Below are 25,887 nucleotides of genomic sequence, written 5' to 3' on the forward strand. Positions count from 1 at the left end.
AGAGGAGAACTAGATTTAAACGTGGATATGATATACAAATCACTCATTTTAATAGCTAAGAAAATGAGGAACCAAAGAAATGGTATGATTTTTGTTATGTGAATTAGTGGCAGATCTGGGACCACAGCCCAGATTTCATGACTTCTTTTCTTCTTGACTTTTAGCCCTGTCCCCATTTCACTGCATTCCAGGTGAGGCCACACCAAAAGAGAGAAAGCTGGTTGGTACCAGTCAGGCACATTCTCAACCCTATGTCCAGCCCATCTGTTTCTGTCCTTCTTGCTCTGAAGCTGCAGGAAGCTAAGGCTGTCAGCTAGTCTCTTGTCCACTGGGTTAAACCTGACATCAGGTGAGAATGCTAAATACTTCAGTGCCGACCATACTCAGCATTTTTATGGCTATATAAAATTAGGCCAAGAAAAATGGGTGAGAACTTAGAAAAATATCACCAATTATTCTGGTTATATATGAACATAAATTTTAAATAACTTTAAATGGAAGTATAATACTCAGAAAAGTGAAGTTTACATTTTAATTTCCAAAAACAATATATCTAGTGTATAAAGCATATGTATATTTGCACAACATAACCTATATGTTTGTAAATGTATATATAAGAGAAGGGGAGAAAGAGAAAGAACTTTTGGAACTGTAACATAGGATAAAGCCCTTTCCCTCTCTTCCTTAGTATCTCTTCTATTTAGAATTCTTTTTTTTTTTTTAAGATTTTATTTATTTATGCATGAGAGACATAGAGAGAGAGAGAGAGGCAGAGACACAGGCAGAGGGAGAAGCAGGCTCCACTCCATGCAGGAGCCCGACATGGGACTCGATCCCCGGTCTCCAGGATCCCATCCTGGGCTGAAGGTGGCGCTAAACTGCTGAGCCACCAGGGCTGCCCTCTAGAATTCTAATTAGGGATAATATTCAATAATATTTAACACACACTATACAAAAGCATAAAGCCATCGACAGACACTGGCTGTAAACTGCTCAAAATTTGTCTTAGTTCTAATAAGCAAAACAACTGCCAAATCAATCCCCAGCCAGCCTCAAGGAAAGCAGAGAAAAAGGCAAAGGTTAAATAATAACTCTTGCTCAATTATGTACCTGTGTATATAATGTACATAAACATCCTCATGGACATGACCTCATTTTGCCAAGACTGTACTAATCTCTGCTAATTCTTCTCTTCTTTAGCCACTTTAGAGGACATCAGGGATAGTGATTAAAGACAGAAAAAGACAGAAGAAATGGCCATTATAACTATCATCTAAATCTATGATTTCTCTTGGACTTAATGCTCTATTACTTTTGTTTATAGAAATTTGGGACAACTCTTTGAGATCTGTGTAGGAAGCTCATAATAGAACAAACTCATCATCATTAATAACCAGCAGTTGGCCAATATTGATCCTGAGACTACTTTAGTACCTGTCATAAAAATAATTATGATACACTTTTCTCAATTAAATCTTTTTTTTCTTCATGGTACCTAAGCAACAGGTGCACTTTCCACATGACAAATTATATTTTCTTTCCAAAGCAAAATTTAAAATATCTAGATAAACTCTGATATAAAAAATTTTCTCACATTAGCCTAATAACTCAATTTTATACTTCCTAGAGGTAAATACTACATGGCAACATAAAGTTGTTTAGGAGAACTATCAATACAAAAAATGTAAAAAATCCTAGTGGGAAAGAAACAAGGTAAATCTATTAATGTAGGGTCCCAAACAGCTTTTGTGAAACTCATTTAAGTAGCATGGTGACAGAGCACTGGGAAATTGATCCTGATGCTTCCTCATCTTACTCCCCTGATCTTCAATTCTCTTCTTTCCCAAAGAATAAAGATATAAAGTTGGACGATTTCTAAGTGCCAACCATCTGTAAATAACCCTTTACCACCTTTACCAAATGTTTTCCTAAAAACTCAAAATATTTCTAATCAATGTAGAAAAATGAGAAAATACAACAAAGCAAATAGAAGAAAAAAGAACATTTTACCACTGCAAGTTAAACACTTCAAAGTTTAACACTGTTAGCATTTTGGAGAGTAGTGTTTCCAGCTTTCTCTGTCATCATCCACATATATTTTATAAAACAAGGATAATATTATCTATACACTATGTAATCTGTTTTTAAAAATAGAGTATGCTGAGTATATCTAGGTAAGGAGGTTACTGACACTGCATTTTATTTTGTCACTCATCAAAGCACTTTTTTAACTTAACGCAAAAGATAAGCCTCTGAGCTAGGTACTGTCATCCTCACTTGACTGATGAGAAAATGGAATGAAATGAGGTTCAAGTGATGTCCAAAGTCACACAGCTAATAAGTGGTAAAACTGGATTCCACCCTGGGAATCTGGTTCCAGAGTCTCAGGGTTTACCTCAAACCATCCTGCCCTACATTCCACTAACGATTTGAGATATAAGAAGGGGTGAGCCATGTGAAGAGCGTGGGAGTGGGAAGGGAACATAAAGTACCAAAGTCTTGCTAAACTGTGGTGAGCTGGGGGCAAGGGGTAAATAGGGTCAGTGGGATAAACACGGGACACATCACATTTGATATCTATCTTGAGTCAATGTTCACTGTTCACTCTTTATGACTCACTGTAGCCTTTTGGGCTGGAAATAATGAATCACAGTCCAGAACTGCTTAGCTGAAACTCCAAGGGAATAACCTGAATATTGAGGACATTTAGTTCTTTAAACTACATCTGCACTTTGCAGGGAAAATGACCAGCCATGGTAATTAGTTCACTTCAGGCAATAGACTCTGATGTCTTGCTTATTCATATTTCAGAGGCAGAAGGGATATGTGAAATTTTGAGAGAGCTTCAATTAACAAAATGATTGTACAAATTCTATACAACCTTGCATTTATTAGTCTAATATACAGTCGCTAAATACAAGATCATGCAGAATGATAATTTTATTGATTTTATTCTTGTAGAATAGACTTTAACAAGAATGTCATCTTTATTTTGCAATCTCTTCTTGATTTATATTTCTCCTTTTCTCTTACCTCCAGACAAGAGCTAATTAAGTAACCTATTTTGTGCTTAATAATATAGTTCAAGTATCCATTTTATGTACTCTAGCCTAAGTGGGAAAGACATAGTATGAATTTTCACCATGCAACTCTCATGGAAATTAAGAATGAATGGGCATTAATTGCTGAAGAATGATATCTTTATTCTGCTAATTTTGTGATAAAATATTCTAGTCAAAAACATTTGTCATCTTGATGAAGATATACTAGACAAGTCAAGATATAGTCTAAAAGCCAAGCAAAAGGCAAAGTTGCTGGCAACTTGAAGTGCCGTGATGATTCTGGAGTTCTTATGTTCCTGAATTTTTGTTTCTTCTGGCAACTGTGTGCAATATGTCTCCTGGGCTGTCTTAGCAGATCATCAATATTTCATTACATTTGTGACTTGACACACCTGAATGGATAATACTACCACTGAACAGACATTTTGGCATAAGTGCATTATAAGCAGCAGTCAGAGGGATTTATTTTTAAATAAGTCTGTACAAAATGCCAGTGGAGCACATCTTTTGCAAAAGGCTCTTCATCCTTAGGTCTAGAGAGATAGTATCAAGAACTTTTGAAAAAAGTGGTCCTTCACCTATTTTTCTCCTTAAACTGATAAAATGTTCAGTTTTATTTAATTCAGCTTATTACAACATTTTTAAAGATTTTTAAATTTATTCATTTGAGAAAGAGCATAAGCACACGCAGACGGGAGAGGCAGTAGGGAGAGGGAAAAGCAGACTCCCCACTGAGCAAGGAGCCAGATGTGGGCTCGATCCCAGGACCCTGGGATCATGACCTGAGTCAAAGGGTCAGGTTCAACCTACCTAGGTACCCTTATTTCAACATATTACATTAACATTTGTCATCTGGCAAGCACTGTGCTGGTCCCTAGAACAAAGTTGGATGAACCAATGACCTGTGCTTGATCAGGGTTTCAGCAAGGTGGGAGAAGAAGGCAAGCTGATAAGCGCATGTCAAAATATCAGATGAGTATTATGATAGAGAGATCAGACAAGAATCACAAAACAAATTATTCTTTCTATTGCCAAGAGGGAAGTCATGCTTTTGGCTTTACAAACAATGACTAAAATAATACTCTAGATTTTTCCTTGTAAACCTGTTCAGTAAAACCATTTCAGTAAATGGCATTCCCATAAACCCAGCTGTGACACCAGAAACCTATGTGTCATCCCTGGCATTTTCTTCCAACACCTCCTACTTCCAGTGCATCATCAAGTCCTGGCAGCTTTACCTGCAAACTGTATCCTCCAGCCATCCACTTCTCTATTCTCCTCTGCTACTCTCTACTTCAAGCTGCCGTCACTTCCCAACTGAATTATTGCAATAATCTTTCAGTTGGACATCCAGTGTCCACTCTCACTTATTTAAAGACCTACACAGTAACTAAGCAAACTTTGAAAAAAACATACACCATTCTCTTGAATAAAATCCTCTAAAGGCTTCTCATTGTACTTGAGATAAAATCCAATCTCTTCCCCATGGTCTACATGATCTGGCTGCTGATTCCTTTTTAACCTCAACTCAAAACATCCTTTACCCTGCTCACTGTGCTCCAACCAAGTTCACATTCTCTTTTCTTCCTGAACATGCTGTTTTTTTTCAGGCCCTGGGGCCTTTGCATGTGATGTTAATGCAGCTGCACTGCTCCTCCCTCTGATTATCATAGGGCTGACTTCTTATCATTCAGGTCTCAGCTCATACTGTCACCTCCTCAGAAAGGCTTTCCAAGACAATCTTGCCTAAAGTGGATATTCCACTCCACAGAGCTTCTATTTCATCATATGGCTTATTTATTACTATCTAAAATAACTGTTTTTTTTGTTTGTTTGTTTATGTTTATCTTTATCAGTGTTCTCCTAGAGAATACAGTACAATGAGACAGGGCCCTATTGTTCTTGCTCACTGGCACTCAGAGTAGCATCTGTCACACAGTAAGTGCTAAATAGATACATGTTAAATGTATAAATAAATAAATGACTGAAATATATGGTATTTGCTAAAAAATTCCATAGCATGGTTTATGTTATAAAGATGCCCAGACCCTCTTTGCAGAGATGATTTGTCTGCAAATATCCTGTTCTGGGAGGTTCAGATTCACATCCCCACTTGGGTACTAAGTCCCTTCAGTACAGAGGGGAAGAAGAACATATATGGAGAGAAATATGAGTTCTAGGCTTGAATTTGCCATGTTTTTCTTGTATAAATTAAGGTAAAAGGTGGTATAGTGTAATGAAATGAAACATAGTGAGTGAGAAGTTAAGATATTAGGCTCTAGAATCAATAGGACATGGGAGCCAAGTGTGAATCTTGGAGTCATGAGTTTTTAGCTAGCTATGTGGCTTTGGGATTTGTTATTTGACATGTGTGAGCTCCAGTTCATTCATGTATAAACAATAAAAGAGGATATTCCTCATACAGTCGCTTGAGGTTTGAATGAAATAATCCTGGTAAAATTCTGAGCACCTAGGAAATAGTAAGCTTCTAATGAATGTTTGTTATTAGCATTCTTGTTTGACAGTTTCCTCACGTGTACAAAAAGTGTAGTAATTCCTGTTCACAATGGAAGGTTGTAATATGTACTTGATGGGAAAGGGATTTAGAAGGAATAGACACTTAAAGACTTAATTATGCCTTTGTTTTCTTTTACTCAATAAATATTTATTAAGAATCATCTATGTTCTAGTTATTGCACTAAGTGCTGGAGGTATACTGGTGACCAAGGCACTGCATGTGCTTCTAAACAGTAGGTTTATAGTTAGATAGACAGGAAAATATACTGGTAACTGTGATACGGAATGAAGAGTTCTTGGGAGTAGAGTAATAGGCTTTATTGGACTTTGTAGAGAAGGTACCTGACGCAGTAGGGTGGAGAGGGGTTCAGACAGAGATGACTTCCTAAAGAAAATGATATACTTGAAGAAAAGGAAAGGGCCAATAACCAATAATAATAAGTTAACCAAATGAAAGGCTGAGACTCAGAGATGGAAAAACATTTCAAGAAGAGGGAACAGAATACATATACTGTGGGTAAAAGGCATAGTGGTACTAGAGTTTGGTATACAATTCAGTAGGATTGTCTTTGAATAGCACATAGTGAATTACCATACACTGTTATGTCATCCATCTAGATAATTAAGGTGAAATTCATAATTTTCTTGAAATATTTTTATAAAATTGTTGGAAATTAAAATGTATTTCTCAAATAAGCCTTGATGTTCCTCTATTTCCCTGCAGTGTGAGCTGTGTCATTAGTATCATCAATCCAGAAATTATTTGGATAATTTAAAACTTCTTTCTGGACACTGAATACTAAATTACATAGAACTGATTAATGAGTTAGTTGTTCAACCTTCTACTTCATTCTGCCTATGTACACATTTCAAGTGAAAAAGAATAAGAAATAGATTCCTTTGTTATTTATACTTACCTAAATCCACATTCCATTCCTGTTGAGATTAGCAATTAAACTTCTAATTAGTTTTCCAAAATGGATTCATGGGTTTATTTCTTGCACAAATGGAGAAAATATAGGTACCAAATGTAAAAAGCATTAAACTTTTCTTAAATTTAATTTAGACAGAGTTTGTGTGCCAATAATATAATTTTCCATATACAATATGGGATCACAAAAACAGAATTAACAAAATCCCTTAGGAAACTCACCATCATTTCTCAGTATTAGTGGTGTGGGTGGCCCCAGGACCTTATGGTTTGTCACTGTATTTGTAACCACGCAGGTGTAATTTCCAACATCAGACTTTTCTACTTTGGCAATATATAGATTCCCAGTCTCTTGAGAAACGAACCGGCGATTATCCTGGTAAGAAGGGTATTCATTGAAGATCCAGGCATAGCTCAGCTCTGCAAGGAAAGGAATCATCATTAGAAATAGTCTTCGTCATTGGAACATACTATATACATGAAAGAAACGGTCAAGTTAGAAACTCATACTGTTGACCAATGATTTTTTTAGCCTGCCAAATATAAATAAGAAGTAATCACAATTCCTTAAGCATTTTACCTGTACTTGTACTGTCAGTCAATAAGGGTTTATTTTCTAGAGAACTAAAAGTTACTCTGATAGTTGATTAAAAGAAGTCCAACCTCTTTAAGTCAAGGGAATGAGCATTTATAGTTTACTAAGCATGTGCCAAGCACCATACAGTACTTACTGAGCTAATGCTCAAATTACAGACCCAGGGAGTCTATAATTTTGATATAGTAAGGCTGGAAGCCACCCTGAAAACTACTTAGATCACTTCTTTCATTTTATAGATAATAATCATTATAGTGCATCACAGTGCCACATACTTGCATTGCACTTTGTGGTTTTCAATGCATTTTATAGTTTTCCATTAACTGAGAAACTTTGGCACAGAGCAACAAAGTAACTATCCAAACTCGTAGCCCTACTTTAAGGACAGAATAATTCCTGAGTCTCAATTTAGTCTTCTCCCAATGCCTCACATTATCAATGCTAATTCTTACTCTTTTTTTACCTGGTGAGATTGAACTATTTTTCCATTATTTGAGTGAGATGGTGGTTTAATATTGCAGCAAATACTTGCTAAGCACACACTGACTGGTTGGCTGGTCTCAAATGTAAATGTGTATTTAAAAATGTTGGCTGAAAAATTTATCATATTCATAAGAGAGGATGAAATAGCAGTCCAAGAGCAACTTTTTTGCAGATACTTATTCATTGCAGAGTGCCAGTGGGATAAGTACAACAGGTAGCCATATCTGAAAATGTATGTTTCCAACTTCTAAGTTTTCTTAAGAATTAGGTAAATGTTTTGTGAATTAACATGTGATCCCATGCTTTTAATTTCAAAGAAGAATCCTTAATGACAGTGAGTTTAAATGATTTGCTGCAGTAAACTATTGTGCTCCAAGGAAATCAAACTTTATCTCCAGGCATTCCATGATTCCTCTCTTTAAAGTGTGATCTTTAGATTTGTCCAAAGCTGGAAAAGTGATATACTAGTCACTGGCACTGAATAGATAATGTGCCCATTTCATCTTCAGAAATTACTTTGGTGGGGGAGGGGGGAACAATTAGATGCAAAAGAAGACTCTGGTTTTAGAACTAGTTAGCTGAATTCTTATATGTCTCTCTTTTAATAGACTCCTTGGCAAAAGTTCAAATGTATGTGATGTCCTTGGAAATGGCAGAAATATGTCAGCTTTTTATAGAGAACACTAATTGTTGTAAAAGGCACTTCTGTTGTTTAATACTTAGATGAGTCCTAAGCGTAATTGACCACAATAACCAAATGTACAACTGGAAACCTATTCTGGTTTAATAATCCACTATTTACATACAAAGGAATGCTTTGCTTTCCCTAAATCACTGGATTATAACATTTCCACATGTAGTATTTTAGAGAGATATAATTATGTTTATATGAGAACAGTTAATCATTTTATTTACACATGTGCCTGTAATTGTAAGTAACCCCATGCTGATGTCAAGAGGATACTCAGTATAAATAAGCAAGTGCTTCCCAGCAAGCTAGTCACTTCCTCAAGAAACTAAAATCTGGGGGAGGAAAGTCCCTATAATAGGTCATGAGGAAGCTCAATTGGTATGGTAGTTTTTCCATAAAAAAAAAAAAAGGAACAGGATATTTTAACAAACAACATAGCAAACAGCACAGTACAGTGTACTATTTAGTCAGTATGGTATGTGAGTTTTGGGCGAACCAAGTAATCTCTGAGCATCTCTATTTTCTCATATGAACAATGAGGAGAACTCTGTCTATCCCCTAACTAGCTATAGGAGAGTTTTAAGTATAAATTAGCATCTCCAAAATCACAATGTAGAAGTTAGAAAGTAATTTACCAGCACAATATTAATCAACCCACATCTCTCCAAGCAGAGTTGTAACCAAATACATGACCTATTTTCTTTTTCTAAGACATTTTTCAAGATTGTTACTAGTGGCCAGTGATAGCAACCTCTGAATCCTGTGGGACAAGGCAACTAGAAAGTTGTATGGACCATGGATATCAGAAAAAAAAAAAAAAAAAAAAAAAAGACACTTACTTTGTTATTTTTTTAATTGAAGTTAAAAAAAAAAAGACTAAAATTCAAACCTGTATTACATAAGGGAATTCATTTAAACATTCTCAGTTTCAACCTTTAACCCATCAAGCAAGAATAATATTAAATGTGATGCAGGTGGGTTGTGAGGATTCTTTTTATAAATTTAATTTAATTTAAATTAAATTAATTAACATATAGTACATTATTAGTTTTAGAGGTAGAGTTCAGTGATTCATCAGTTGTATATAACACCAGGTGCTCATTACATCATGTGCCCTCTTCAATGCCCATCACCTGTTTACCCCATCCTCCCACCACCCTCCCTCCCCTCCAGTAACATTCAGTTTGTTTCCTGTAGTTGAGTCTCAGTAGTGAGGATTCTTATGTGAAAGCACTCTGATTCATAAGCACATCTGAATCATTAAAAGTTAATCATTTTAAAAGTAAAAATAACAAAAAAGTAAAAATAACAAAACATACCCAATTAACATGTTGTTTGGCTCTTTAAAAATTAGTTTTTTTTTTAAGGATTTATTTATTTATTTATTTATTTATTTATTTATTTATTTATTTATTTATTTATTTATGATAGACAGAGAGAGAGAGGCAGAGACACAGGAGGAGGGAGAAGCAGGCTCCATGCCGGGAGCCCGATGTGGGACTCGATCCGGGGACTTCAGGATCGCGCCCTGGGCCAAAGGCAGACACTAAACCGCTGAGCCACCCAGGGATCAAACATTATATGGTCTCATTCATTTGGGGAATATAAAAAATAGTGAAAGGGAATAAAGGGGAAAGGAGGAAAAAATAAGTGGGAAATATCAGAAAGGGAGACACAACATGGAAGACTCCGAACCCTGGGAAACGAACTAGGGGTGGTGGAAGGGGAGGAGGGTGGGGGGGTGGGGGTGAATGGGTGGCGGGCACTGAGGTGGGCACTCGACAGGATGAGCACTGGGTGTTATCCTGTACGTTGGTAAATTGAACACCAATAAAAAATAAATTTATTAAAAAAATTAGTTAATTATTTTGGTTTCACTGCTTGTGACAGTAAGTGACTTAGTGCTTTAGCAGAAGACACAAGCAACTGTGAGCATATACCACAGCATTTCCTAAACTCTGGTCCTTGGAATATTAATTTTTTTGTTAATAGAAGTTGTCTCCCTCTCACCTATCCCAAATTTAAAAGAGTTACATGATCGAATTACTTTGAGAAGCCCTAGATTAAAAAAGTTTAACAGATTTTTAAATTTATCCTTTTGGACTTGCAAGAGATTTTTAACCTCCCAAGATTCCTCAAATTCTTCACAGCATGTTTAAGCACACAAACTTACTTGATCATAAAGTCTTCTCCCACCCCAATAATCCCCACTACACATATACGATTTTTCTAAAACATCTATTAATAGGTCACAAAACCTAGTTTGGGAAACCCTGGACAAACGGCAATGACTTCCACTCAAGAAACATTAATTACTATATAAATATTATCAACTCTTTTACTTCAGTGTGGGGAGGATTGTTAAGTGACTCTAAACAAAAGAAAGCAACAAAATGGTGAATCAAAATTTTAATAAGCTTCCAAAATGTAATAATAACATTATATCCATTTCTCATGGTGTAGAAAAAGGAACAAACCACAGTTGCCAGAAACTGTCTAAAATGGATTATGCTAAAGATCATACCTAATACCAGTTGAACATGTGATCTTTGTAAATACTGTTGAGTCCCAAAATGCAAAGGTCATTCAAAAAGTCTTGACTGGTACACTGCTGAGATCATATTGAGCTAAATGCTGAGTCCCTTGAAATGAGGACATCTCTATAAAATGTATCAACTTATTTTTCTTTATAGCAAATGTTACTACCTGTAAGTAACGTATTTTTATTTGTCCAGGACAATGAGGAGGTAGCATAAGAAATATGATGTAATGATACTGGAGACATCAATGCAGGTAAAATGGGTAATAAAGCTAAAAATTATCCAACAGATCACTTGTCTTTTTCTTTATTTTAAAGATATGAAAAAGCTGAAGCCTAGAAAGGGTAAGGTTGGAGAGTTAAAAACTGGCAAAGTATGGGATCCCTGGGTGGCGCAGCGGTTTGGCGCCTGCCTTTGGCCCAGGGCGCAATCCTGGAGACCTGGGATCAAATCCCACATTGGGCTCCCGGTGCATGGAGCCTGCTTCTCCCTCTGCCTGTGTCTCTGCCTCTCTCTCTCTCTGTGACTATCATAAATAAATAAAAAAATAAAAACTGGCAAAGTAAATAATAGGTGGTCCCAACTTTTGATGTTTTGACTTTACAATGGTACAAAAGTATGAATTCAGGAGAAACTATGCTTCAAAATGTGAATTTGGATCTTTTACTGGGCTGGCGATACACCGTCCTACACTTCCTTGTGATGTTGGGCAGAGGCATCAGCCATAGATCCCCATAGACGGTCAGCCACACCGTCAGGAGCATCCACAATACACTTACAACCATTCTATATCCCTACATCCATTCTACTTTTTCTTTAAGTACAGTATTTAATAAATTACATGAGATATTGAACACTTTATTATAAGATAGACTTTATGTCAGATGACTTTGCCCAAATGTCGGCTAATGTAAGTATTCTGCGAATGTTTAAGGTAGGTGAGGCTAAGTGATGATGGCTGGTAGGTTAGGTGTATGAAATGCACTGTCTACTTATGACGGGTTTATTGGGATGTGATCCTATCCTCAGGTGAGGAAGATCTGTATATAATAGTGCTCTAGCTATAGTCCCATTCCAGTGCTCCCTCCAGGAAGCAAATATGAGCTCTTAAAATTTGAAAGAAAGGAGCCAGTACTGTTGTATCACTCAATAGACACTCTAGTTTTCCCCTAAGAAACAAAGTCAATTTTTATCAGAGCAAAATATCAATCCATTGGGCTACATGAAATGCTATCAACGTTCTGAAAAATAGAGCCAAGTAAATAAAACAAAATAAATTCTCATGAGCTACAATGAGCAAAAATGTATCCCACTCAGTTTGATTTCCTTAGGGACTTCCATGCAATATTTATACTTATTCAAACTTGACAGATTTCTTTTGATAAGTTTTCACACACTAATTGCTCTGGAAGTGACAGACAGTTCTTGTCCCATTGGCAATTTGTAACAACTCAGTAAACATACTTGGAATAGAATACTTTTAATAGATTGTGAAGCTTCTGATGCTCAATTGAAAAATACTGAGACTAGTTCTAATGCGATACTTGTTGAAGAAAGATCTAATGATGGTTTTCTGACTTGTAGGATCCAAATCTATAGGAAATTAGCTATAAATCTTCACTCTTACTTGGTTCTTTTTTCTACATCTTTGAGCCAATAGCAAAGAATTTTGGGTTATTAGTTTTCATATAAGACATCAAATTTTTTTCAAATTTAAGTATTCATTGAGCAAATTTATCCTGTGATCAGAGTCCTTTGGTGGATGCTCTTAACAAGTTTCTATTGCTAATTTCTTTCTAGAGTTATGCTATACTTCATAACATGCAAAGCCCTGTCCCAAGGGCAGCACAAATGTCAGTTTTCAAAGATGCCCTTCTTAATCCTCAAAGTTTCAAATGTGAAAGGAACCTTAGTATGACCCCTTCAATTTTACAGAGAAGGAAACTTAAATCTGGAGAAAGTACATGTGTGGATCACATTCACACATTTGGTAAGTGGGTAGTCACAGTATTCAGAAGAGATGATTCTGTTAGGAACCCATATGTTCCTCTCCAAATTTATTTTGGAGCTAGAAAAGATCAGTTTTCCTTATCCGTAAATTTCCTTATCTCTAAGTGAGGGAGTACAACTAGATGATCTTTAGGTATCTCTTGGGATTAAAGTTCCACAATTCTATGTGTATAACATCAAATCCAACATCCTAATTTGACAAAAGATGAAAGTGGGATCCAGAGATACCCAGGAACTTGCTAAAAATCACATAGATACTTATTGACAAAATCAGAACTGGAATTTTTTTAAATTAAAAAAAAATTTAGAGTAATCTTTACACCCAATGTGGGGCTCAAACTCATAACCCTGAGACCAAGAATCATACGCTCCACAAATTGAGCCAGCCAGGCACCCCTAGAACTAGAACTACACACACACACACGCGCGCGCGCACGCACACACGCATGAACATAAACACTATACTACAGTTATTTGAATTAAGCTGTATTGTGTTGTGTAGAAAAGAGATATTAGAATTAACAGGGCATCAATTCTAGTTCTTATGTTGTAATTTTCACTTTGAAAAAAATATTTAAATAGCATGAGTCTCCTTACTTTTAGATAGTTTTATCAATACCAATTTTACTTTTTTGTATGGTGTTGTAAAGTTGAATTTTAAACTAAGACATGATTCTAAGCAGGTTAATGTGAAAAATGTATGTTAGGTGATTCTATAGATAAAATGGGTTATACGAGTACATTCACTGGTTTACTTTTTGGCCAAAAATTTACTAAACACCAGCCTTGCACAAAAGTACTGAGCTCAGCTCAGCAATGGAAGTGAACACAGGGAATGGAACCTCTTGGTGGTTTGTCTGGGCAAAGGGGAAAGAAAGCATAACCCAGTTCAAAGATCCCTGGATTTGTTGCCAAAATACATGGATTGAGTCTTGGCTTTAGCACTAATTGGTGAGAGAGTAATTTCCAGTCCTTAGTTTTCTCATCTGAAAAATAGGAATAAGAAGAATACTTGCCCTGCCAAGTCACACTGAACATCAAACATGTTGATGTCAACTTTTAAGACTGTGTTTCTGTTTTTTGTTTTTTGCTTGTAAATGGATTGATAAATATTTTGTCTTTCCGTGAACTTAGGAAAAGGAAGACGTTATAAATTGTGAGTAATCTAAAGTAATTTCTGAAAAAGTAAGAATTGTACCAGAAACCTTAAGGGCTAAATAGGTACTAGTGATTTTGCATCATTAAACAGGTGGCAGGAGAGCCTAAGAGTGTGTTGTCATGTAAAAGATTTGTGAGTTATCCCAAGAGGGAGTGGCTCATAGACTGGCTTCTGAGTGACAATGCCTCTGGATAAAACCACTAATCATATTAAGACCCTAAATGATCAATATAAAGTCATATTTGAATTGTCATGTCATATAGTCATCAACGTTTTGTGAAACAGAAGGAGAGGGAAGGTGTCTGAGAGAAGGTGAAATCTGAAGGGCTGGAATAGGAAAGATACTGTACCTCAATTAATTATGACATAGACTAATGGGCATTGAATACTTACAATGATGACCATGGCCCTTTATAATGTAGATTGCTGAAATCATGCCTGTGGCTGAAAGAACCCCTAAAATGGATACTTTGAAGCTCAGAGAACTTGGTTTAGACAAGTCTTCAGCATCAAGCAGGACTTCCCAGGGTTCAGTAATTGTTTCTCATGAGTAATTGGTGCTGGGTAGAGCAGGGATGGCATGGATCTGTCATTTGGCCGACCAGTTACCACTCCTATACCTGTGGCTGACACAGATAATTGACTATGCCCCACATAGATTCAAGATCATTCTCCAATACAATGCTTCAGCCAGTTACTTCCAAGCAATTGGTGTTGGCACATAAGGTCAAACCTCTTTACCATATTTGTAGAAATGATTTAGGAGGAATGAAATGGTGATCATGTGAGGCAAGGATTAGAAAAGACCTAGTGCTAAATACCATGCAAACCTGTGGCAAACACTTCTAAAAATAAGCCTCCTGACTATTCACTCATTGCATTAAATGATTGTTTAGTGCATGCTCTTTGGTCACTCAGATGTGGCAGTGGAGATATGGGAAATAACATGGAAAAAGGGACATTTTCTAGTCAAATATACTAACTGTGAATATTGCTCTTGTGTATAGTTTACAATCTCTTCCCCCTAATGAGTTACTTCTTGTTTTCTTGACTCTATTTTGTTAGTTAAATTAGGCATTTTTCTGGGGTGTAGATTTTCTTTAAAATTTTGTAGGTAAAAGTTAACTTTAACTTGAGTGGAATTTAACACACTGTCTTGAACATAAGCCAAATATGAATATATGATGAAATATATATAAAACTCATACAAATCTTAAATGTATAAGGAAAGGCTTCAACAAAATCATGTACTTGCAGCTGATTGCTCCAGGATATGCTCCCAGATTCCCAGGAGTACATGCTGACTCTCTTTTGCTCTCAGAAATATATCAGAAAAAAGTTAAGGAAATATTGTCTAGGTTTGGTGTCAGCAAACTTTCATACGCTAAAGGAAGAATCCATATATTTTTTTCAACAGAACAGCATCCTTTTTGTTAGCACTTTCAGATTCTTGAGTAGAGGCTGGGAAGTGATGGCACACAGAATGGATTTAGCTTGCGTAAGCGTGTGTGTCTTTTATAGTTTTACATGCCTTAACAACAGTAAAAATCAAATAAACATCTACATATTGAGATTTTCTTGAAACTCAAACAAAACTCTCAGTTACCAGTCCCTAAGAGAAATTAAAGAGGTATATAGCACAGCACCCACTACACTAATGGTTCTCTAACTTGAGTGAGGTCAGAATCACCAGAATGCCTTTTACTACACACAATGCTGCATCCCACACCAGGTATCTGATTCAGAAGGTCAGTGCAGGAACCAAGAATCTGAATTTGAAACCAAGTTCTCAGGTGCTGCTGCTGCTGCTTGTCTGAGATCACACTCGAAGAAACACTGCTTTAAAAGGTTGACACACATTTATCTCATTCCATCAGGGAAACTAGTGGCAGAACTGAGTAGCAGGTCTCCATTTTGCCACAGCCTTGACCGATTCCTACTTCTTAAAAAGGCCCATATTGCTCAGTAGGCAATTTAGCTTATGACCTGTTTTGGAATACAGAAGTAAGGGCAAAAGAAATGGAATCGACAGTTAGTTGTGTGCGTGCTCTTGTTAGCCTGAAAATGGTATTGGAGAATATAAACATAAGGTAACGTGAGTATTTCTATGGAATGGTGGGGGTGATTCTGAAACTACACAAAATCCACATCAGAGCTTTGTATGATTGTGAAGAAGTGAGTGGTCCAGCTGACTCAGCGCAGTCAAACCAGTAAGGCTACCGTGAAGAGATGTACCTTGAATGGACTATGATGGGCAGATAAAAATTCTGCTTATTGGGATTAAACGGTATTTCTTTCAGTTATTTGTTAAAAATCTGTCATTTAAAGAAATCAAAGGTATCACCTATTTTATGAAGACCTCCAATCCAACATCCATAGCTCCTTTGGTAAGTATTAATTCCTTGAAGCATAGATACCTTTGACAGTTAAGTATAAAATACTTCAGATACTGTGAAAACTTTGTAAAAGTTAAAGAGATAGGGATCATAGTTCAATGCCCCATTCTAGAGAGAACGCCACTTTCTCATGGGTAGGAAGTGAACAGAAGAAAATGAGATATAACTTTTTCAGCTTAATACTTATGTCCTTTTCATACAATGCCTCTGCCTGAGGCCTCAGATTCTCTCTAGGAATGTTGGGGGAAGGTACTGCTAAGGGAAGGCATATCCAATCAGTTATACAAATACTGTGGATCAGAACTTCACAAGATTTTTTGCTTCTGTGCCCATCTCATCATTACCTGTCACTGGCCTAAGAACATCCTGCCATATTGCCAACCTTCCAGGACAACCTACCTACCACTGCCAGATTAATTTGTCTAAAGAGCAGTTTTGGATCATGTTCCTCCTTCCCACACAAGTCCTATGTGATCTCCACTGCAACTTGGATCAAATAAAATACATCAAGCTAGTAGTCAAGTCCTTCTAAAGCAGGACTTCAAATTATCCAGTTTTAGCTTTCTACTCCTCTCTCCAAGTAAGTCCTATTCTGGGGGAGTATTCTTCAAGCTAGGCTTTGCAAAACATCAGAGAGGATGATTACTTTGATTAGTCTGTCATACAATACATATCTATTCCCTCTGAAATCACCTTTAAATGCAAAGATAAGGCATTGTGGGAAAGCTCTGCTCACCTGTCTTGGCTGTAAGCAGAGAGCTCTGTTTTTAGTTTTTTGTGTGATTTGTCCTTTCCAACAAAACCATATTTTAAGAAATGTTTGTACTGCTAAGTAGGGTTGCTTAAAGTAAAGTGGGGAAAGAGTCACTGATCCTCTGATGTGCTCTATGCTTTTCAATCTCCCTACATTGGCTTAGCACTCTCTCTCAGGATGCCCTTCCAACTTCTGTTTGTCTCAACCACTACCTTTTGCAAAGAGTCCTCTTCCCTCCTGGAAACAAATATGGTCTCTCCTCAACAACCAAATAAACATGTGTTTCTTTTCTGCCTCATGGCAACTACACATTATTTCACATATTAGAATTTTGTTTTTCCTATATTAGAATGGTTCAATTACGTGTCTCTTTTCCAGATAACAGATTTGAGTATTACTTGTGGACAAGAATATATATGGCAGGGGAACATATGCTTTGTCCCTCACATTCTGTAATCAACTTAGTGGATATTGGTTGAACTGAATTCGAATTCCAAATGTTACAAGTTTCCTAGAGCAACAATTTATTACCAAACTCCAGGCCAAAAGTGTTAGTGAGAAGAAAGTTACCTGTAAAGAAGAGAATACACTACTTCCATCAGATCACTGACTGCAAATCAAAATCACTTAAATTAGAGGAGGACAGAAAATCTAGAACATCAGAACCCATATTTTTCAAATAAGAATGCCTAAGCCTTTTCTCTTTCCTTGTTTTTCCCCCTGACTCTCTGATGGAATTTTACCAAGTTTACAGAATCAGAGTAAAAAAAGATGACTAATTCATAGTCTTCCAAATATCTAAGAGAAGGAAAGACTCAATAAAAGCACCAAGATAGGCATGCAGAAATGGTTAGGCCATACAACACAACAGGCTAAACAATATTTGTCAATGAAACTGAGTTACCAGATGACAGCTGTGTGACCTGGCCAGACTGTGGTTACTCAAAGGTAGCAGTAACCCCCGGACTATGATATTTACTTGTAGGAGGAAGTAAACCTGTGATTTGCTAGCTAGATTTTCATATCTACCTTTAAGTGAGGTTTTGTCTTATAAATACATGAGCAGAACCACAACTTGTTTAAGACTTTACGTTTTAAAACACTCCAGTATTCATTATCTCATTTGTTGGCTCCATCAGATTTTGGAAATAAGTAGAATAAAGATTAGTGCTATTGGAGGAACAGGGAAAGTGAGACATAGGAAAATATATGATCTATTTTAGGACCATAGACAAGATCAGTGGAATTAGATTTAGGATCCAAACAGACACTTTGTGTGTTTGTTTGATTGATTGATTGATTGATTATTTTTTGAAATAGACACTTTGGCAAAGATTCCTCTTTCTATGCTAGAAGCCATTGCAACATGGCTTAACTGAGCCACTAACAAGGTGGGTACAGGGGTTCTCATGACCGACATTGCCAGGGCCTTCACTGAAATAACTATAGTGGGAAATGTGGCCAGGATAACTATCTTCTTGTTTGCTTTGGTATGCCACAGCACCTAATCCTATGGCACTCAGAGATGTTCAGAGTTTCAGTGAACTAGGTGACCAGTTAAATCTTGAAATATCAGGATATGCAGGTCACTAGTACATCAACATTTAAAGATTTTTTTCTAAGAGAAGGCTGCACAAATCATCATTAATAGAATTTGTGCTTTTTGTCACAACATAATCAAAATCTGTCTTATTACTTGAAGCTTAGCAATTTCTGGAGAGAAAGGAAAAAAATACTCAATGTGGGAACTGAAATGCATTCTCAGGAATGATTAAAAATTTTGAGTAAATGGTAGAAAATGTCAGTTAAACTATAATTATTTACATTTTTAAAAGGATTCAAGCAGTAATATGACTAACAGAACAAGTTTTCAAGCAATGTCACCAACTCCCACACAAGTCACTGATATACAGCCTTTTCATCAGATAATTAAACAATTCTACACCCTCCTCAATTAAAGATGTGATCGAAATTCAAACAACTGACATTTAAATTTTAAGCCTAAATTAACCCTTAATTAAATTTGCCAAGCAAATACTAGTCTTCATTGTAATCCAAGATGCTTTTTCCATCTCTTCTCTGCAATTTACCAGTGCTGACTTAAAACCAGTAGCAAAAGCATTTGGCCTGGTGGTCTATTAAAAACGGATCTGTACTTCCCTAAAGAGAAGTACTTATTTTTATTTGGATCTTTAAAAATAAAAGATATTCATTGACTGTAATGGTCAAGTTCTGCCTTGTGATGTGGTGGACAGACCCTGATGAAAAATTAATCATTTATGAGTTTTTCCTCATTATTTGGTTTGCCATAAAGGGCAGGTTTCTCTTCTTGGCAATTCTTCAATTGGTTCTCATGGTACCCACTCATCATTCCTTAAAGGCTGGCCATACAGAAAAAAAAAAAAAAAAAAAGGCTGGCCATACAAATCGGGATGAGTCTTGAGGTAGATCAAATTACCTTATTGCCTAAGGCACAATGATTGGTTGAGGAAGAGTCATATGACACAAACCAGCCAATCAAAATCTTCTAAAATTCAAATACCTGCAAAAAGGGGCCTTTTTCTTCTTCTCAGGTTTGGAGAGTCACAGGGTGTACATGGAAGTGCCTCACGCTCATGTCTAATGTGCTACTGACAAGCTAGTGTGAAAAGATAAATCTAAGACCCAGAGCTGACAGGCAGAGAAAGTGAGTGCAGGTGATATCTTAGTAATTTGAGAGAATCAATTTTGAGGGGACATTCTTGTCTTTCATGTAATCTGCTTTTGAAGAAGTCAATAAATCTATGCACCAAAAAAAGATTCCCTAGTGGATACTGAGTTTCTGTCCTCTATGATTAAATGTCTTGACTACTATAAACCCTTATCATTTCTTTTTCTACTTAGAGGCTTATCCTACCTCCCTTCTCCCATTTAGTAATGTCCTCTTCTTACTGATGTTCATAATTCTCCTCTGAATGTTCTTTGAAAAGTAATTGTACACTAATCTCCCACCCACTCACTACCACTTAGAATTGTTCTTTAAATCGTTGGCTCTTAGAAATAGTGGATTCTTACCATTGACTCTTGTATCTCTTTTATGGCAATACAGCAAAGACTTGTTGGGGGCAGGGGAATGTAGCTTTGAGAAAAAGTTTTAGAAGAAAATAACATGTGGTAATCACAGTTTTTACCTGATGTCTAAGTCTCTCTCTCTGTGTGTGTGTGTGTGTTTAAATTAAATATCCTCACCTAAGGTATTTTAGGAATATTTTCTATAACTGGTCAGGTATGTACCCTGGTATTTGGAGTTAGACATATCTCTTTGTCCTGAAGTCTTGCTTTGCCACTTCTGTAAGACCCAGAAAGTTACTTAAATGATCTAAGAATCAATTTTCTCATCTGAAAATTGGGGATAAAAATACATACACTTTATAGGTGGTTGAGAGGATCAAGGGCAATGCTGTAAACAAAGTGCATAATTATAACTAGCACAGTGTCCAGCACATACAAGCACTCAATGAATGTTAATATTTGTGTTATTATTGATAAAGCAAAGATTGTAAAAAGAACTGTTTGATGATCTATATATTCATTCAACTTCACTATAAAGATTCATTCCAAATCATCCACTTATATTAACAGATCAGATCAGGTTTTATGATTAATAAAGCTACAATGACATCTTATCTTAGTATAAACTCATTTTCCTGAAATTATTTTCATTTATGTTATTCATTTGATTCATCTCTAGGAGGTAATATCTATTTTCTAGGAAAGGGAAGTGAGGAACACAAGGAATAATGACTTACTAAAACTTAAACAAAACTAACCCAGAAAATTAAATATTCTGATCATTTGTATAGTGCTGGTATACTTAATGCTAATAAGTTGAAGTAGCAAAATCATAACTTAAAATTAATTTGTTTTCTCACTTTCTAGAAATTGAGGAAGGGACCAATGATAAACAGATGGATGATAGGTAATAAGCAAACAGCTGTATTCGGGAAACCTAGCAGAGAAGTTGTATTTAAAACTCAATTATTACAGATTATAGCTGGAAAATATCCTAGAGATAATCTATCTATCACTCTCTTTTTAGGAGGAGGCAGAGGTATCTAGGGAGGCGTTTAACCTCTCCTGTTTTTATTTGGTTTGGTTTAGTTTGTAGTTACCAAGTGATTAGGGCTGCACTTAGAATCCATGACCTATTTTTATACCTACTGCTCTTTTCTCATACGGTATAGTTGAAAGGCAATAGGGGAGGAGGTGTCCTCCATTTCCTTTTGTGATCTTGGCCAAATCACTTAATCTCTCTAAGCCTCAATTTTCTCACATGTAAAGAAGGGATAACCCTCACCTCAGAAGCTTGATGACCAAATAAGACCATATATATGAAAACGATTTGTAAATGAGAAAACACCAGGCAAAGGTGAGAAATCATTATCAGACAGGGATTGCAAATAGATTTCAACTTGACTGGGGAGCTCTACCTAATTGGTATTGGCTCTTCAGAATGCTATGTTAGGGTTTTGAGGATTCAGGGAGACTCAAGGAAAAAGGAGAAATAATTGATCTGGGATGACTGCACTGGGTACAAGGGTGGATACTGGAAACACGTGTGACAAATACGTAAGGAACTGCTTCTGCATAAATGAGTAGTGGCTAGAATGGGGAGAGGAGAGCCCTCAATGAAGAGGCATATGTCCTAAAACATACTTTTTCACTGCTCTATTCCCAGAAAATGTGAAATTCTATAAAATGGATATACTTTACCAAGTATGTGCATTGTCATGAGACTAAATTAAATAATGTATGCAAAAGAGCTCAAGATGCTGTAAAGCAACATCCAGTAGAGATGGGTAATATTATGGCATTAAAAATTACACATACAAGCATATCATACTCATAGAAAACACCTCCTTTACATGAATGAAAATAAAAGTTAATTACTCCTCTAAAATAGTGGCAAAACAATACAAAACCGATATTCTTAAGTGAATGTTAGTAAAAATATATTTTATCCACCTTCAATTTTGAGCATTTTGTCTGTCACTTTAAATTGGCTAAATGTTTGACAGATGTTCAATAATTGACACAGCTTATCTTCCTCTCTCAGGCTCTTTTCCTACTCAATTGCCAGCATTTCTGGTTGCTATAGCAACTATACATTAATGATCATTCTGACATGCCAAGGGGATTTAAACACATTCTTAAGTTAAAAGTTCCCTCAGGAAAAAAAAAGTCTATCCATCTCTGGAAAGATAGAAAATATTATATGATTTAAATTCCCTGGTTACTGCATTTATTAGAGCTAAATACACAAATCTGCTTCTATCGTTTCTCGTAAGTAATTATTTTTTTCCTCTCACTTGACCAACAAAAGGAGGTATGGGGAATTGAGAAACTCAACTCTCTCTGATGAAAGGAAAAAAATAATTTATCTAGATAAACGATAAACAACCTGAAACTGGTGGGGAGTTTTGAAAGAAGGAAACTACCTGAATTGTCTGATCAAGCACATTGTTTCACAAGGATCTGGGTACAAGTATGAGTACCTCCACTTAAAGCTTCAGTGGCTTCAAGAGTAAAATTGGAATGAAGATATCTGTCTTAACCACACAAGTCACCCTAAACTGTAAAATGCACAAAATACATAGGGTCATTACTGTGTTTTGTGAGAAAGTAAACAATAGTCTGTCCTTTGGAAGAAACTGAAAATAGACAGAAAGATAGGAACATTTACAACATTTATTTCAAGCCAGGGGCCCATGAGCCAGATGTTCTGTTTCCCATACTTACTATATAAAATGTTTTTCAATGATTGCCAACATTCAAAAACTGAAAGATTTCACAAAGAATTCGACATTTAAGTCTTCTCAGGAAAAACCACAAGATAAAGCAATTCACTATATTTCTTCAAGACAATAACTGGCCTAAGATGAGCAGTGGCTGACCTGTGTGGAAGAAGTTATGTGGAGCTCCACCTTACCTACATTATCTTAATCATCTACATTCTTACCTGCCTGGTCCAGGAGGAAAATATAGTTTTCAAAGTGAATGAATCCCTTTCATACATGCATTTGTTAAGAAAATCTTCCAGATTTTCATCAATCCCAAAGATTCTGTATCCCTTGCTCTTTTTACGAAGCAGAGGGTAGCTAGCATCTGTGCCTTCACTTTGTGGATGAGATGGGATAACTACTTTTGTCTCCTCTGATCACTGTATAACTCCTGGGGTCCAGAGACTGACTAGGGCAAGCTTAAACGGAAAACAAGAGGCCAAGAGATGCCATCAAAGTCCTATCTTTCTTAATGTGTAGGCTCTTCCTTCCTTTAAAAAAATTTTATTGTGGTGAGATATGCATACAATTTACCATTTTAATGTGTACAGCTCAGTGGCATTAAGTACATTCAAACTGTTGTGCAATTGTCGCCTGGAACTTTTCATCTCCCCAAACTGAGACTCTGTATCCACCATGTTTAGATTTTAATCATTCACTCAACAAATATTTTTACGTGCCTATTACGTGCCAGGTATTCTCTTAGATACTACACAGCAGGATATATCAGGGATATAGTTCTAGGGGAGTCAGGTTTCCTGAATCCTACTCATGTTTCCAGGGCAGTATATCTTACAATTCATGGTATATACCTGTTCTCTCCTGAAATAACTCTTTGGGGGTGGGATCCAGGACTGCAAGCATACCTTAGTATGTATAAAATGACAACTGGACATTGCTTAGCTTCTCCATACCTGGTAAACTCATCCCCATTTTTTTTTTTTCTTTTTCTTTTTTTTTTTTTTTTTTAAGATTTTATTTTTTTAATTTTTTTTTATTTGTTTATGATAGTCACAGAGAGAGAGAGAGAGAGAGAGGCAGAGACACAGGCAGAGGGAGAAGCAGGCTCCATGCACCGGGAGCCCGATGTGGGATTCGATCCCGGGTCTCCAGGACCGCGCCCTGGGCCAAAGGCAGACGCCAAACCGCTGCGCCACCCAGGGATCCCTCATCCCCATTTTTTAACAGGAATCATTTCTCCCCCACTCTTAGTAGATGATATTATATGAGTCGGGCTTATCCTTATTTTGCTCCAGGAATGAGCACATGTTCTATGTCTACCCAATCAAAATGTTCTATCCAGCACTACCCCATAACCTCCAGTCACCATAATTAGTTTAGGGGTGGGCATATGACTCAAGCTGGCACATAAAGCAATTTTGAACTTGTGCTAAAATTATTGGGAATGAGCCATTCTCTTTTTGCTGCGGTTACATACAGCAAGGGCTAGCTTAAGGAATTCCTAAAACTATCATTTGAGAACTAAAATCTAGCTGTATCTAATGGGAGTTTTATGCCAATAAATTCTCATTTTTTGTTTAAGCTCATTTGAATTGGATTTTGACACTTGCAACCAAAAGGATCTTGATTAAGAGAACAATTAGACAATAGACATAATATTGAAGAGTGTTACATAACTTTAACAAGTAGCCAATGGCCAATTGTATGATGACTACTGGAAATCTGTCCTCAAACTCTACCTTCTTAAATCTGTTTGAAACAAAAATTTTCCCCTTTGCCCCTGACTAATTCTAATACAGGACTGCTCTAGCACATCCTTGGCTTCTCTGCTTTCATTCTTCTTACTCTAATGTCTATTCAATCTCATTCAAACTGAAAAACATGTCATCTAAAAGCTTATGCTAAAGTTTTAGGTAATAAATACTCCATCTGTCAACTGTTAACAGGGTTATCTTGGGCAAGCCACTTCAACTCTGAGTTGTTCTAGTAGTTAAGTCAGCCCTATTAGAGTATAGAGATGGGGAAGTCAGGCAGATTGGTATTTTCTAGGGGTATCTCTGTAGCTTATCTCTTCTGATGGATGATGGTGAAGACTCAGGACAAAGGGACAAAGGATAAAGATGGAAGGAAGGAAAGTCCTCCTCAATGAAGGCTCTGAGCACAAGTATTCAATTTTCATTTGTTATTTACTAGGTGGCTAGGTGCTAGCATAAGTCTGCACAGGACAGACACTGATGACAGTAAACCACGAATGGCTTGGTTATCCTGCAAAGGAGGGCATGTGGCACAAAATTTATTTTCAGCCAGCTTCACAAACATGCCAACATTAGCTATAAGGGACAAAAAACATAATTTTAGCATTCCTGCCACTCTTAAGATCACAAATTGCTAGGTCAACATTGATTAGCTGACCCTCTTTTATGATGCCTGACCCTAGGTGTACTTGTTCTGCTTGTGGCAGGAGTTTGAATTTTTTTTGGCTCTCCATAAGCTTCTTAACTAAGACCTGTTGAATAAGGGGTGATCTCCATCTTCAGTGGATCTCTGCTTGTGGATAATTGCATGTAGCCCTTAGCGACCTCTAAGGTGAGAGGTGCCAAGGTCACAGTTCAGCTCTCAGAATAAACTGTCAAGTCTAGCTCTTGAAACATTTGCCTTTCCCCTCTTGAATATGATAAAAACATGAGAATAAAAGGTATAATAAAAAGATTCAGGCCAGAGAACTATGGTCAATGAGCTGAGAGTATATAAAAATAGGACTGATTATAAGACAAAAACATGAGTACCCATTCTATAAAGCAATACTTTAAACACATATGCATGAAATATTGGTTTAACTGAACTTAAGGAATCATTACATGATAAAACCATGTGGACAGACACATTGGGAAAATAGCAATGATTGAAAAAAATTGGGTACATTTTTTCACTAAAAGACTTATCTAAATCCATGAGCTATAAAATCTCCA

The 25,887-nt window shown here is 36.5% G+C and overlaps 1 protein-coding gene and 1 long non-coding RNA gene across 21 annotated transcripts in view; one reads left to right on the top strand and one right to left on the bottom strand.

The window, feature by feature from the left end:
• The window catches only part of CNTN4 (contactin 4), a 922,691-nt gene that overhangs the window by 173,401 nt on the left and 723,403 nt on the right, over positions 1-25,887 (bottom strand). For all 13 annotated transcript variants that reach the window (XM_049098179.1, XM_025451427.3, XM_025451465.3 and 10 more), the window contains one exon: positions 6,733-6,930. In XM_049098179.1, coding sequence (XP_048954136.1) covers positions 6,733-6,930 — 198 coding nt within the window. The remainder of the gene's footprint in view (positions 1-6,732; positions 6,931-25,887) is intronic.
• LOC112662844 (uncharacterized) overlaps positions 1-25,887 on the top strand; it is a 171,812-nt gene that overhangs the window by 128,024 nt on the left and 17,901 nt on the right. The window lies entirely within an intron of this gene.

The sequence above is a fragment of the Canis lupus genome, chromosome 20, assembly GCF_003254725.2.
Source record: "Canis lupus dingo isolate Sandy chromosome 20, ASM325472v2, whole genome shotgun sequence".
Taxonomy (NCBI): Eukaryota; Metazoa; Chordata; class Mammalia; order Carnivora; family Canidae; genus Canis; species Canis lupus.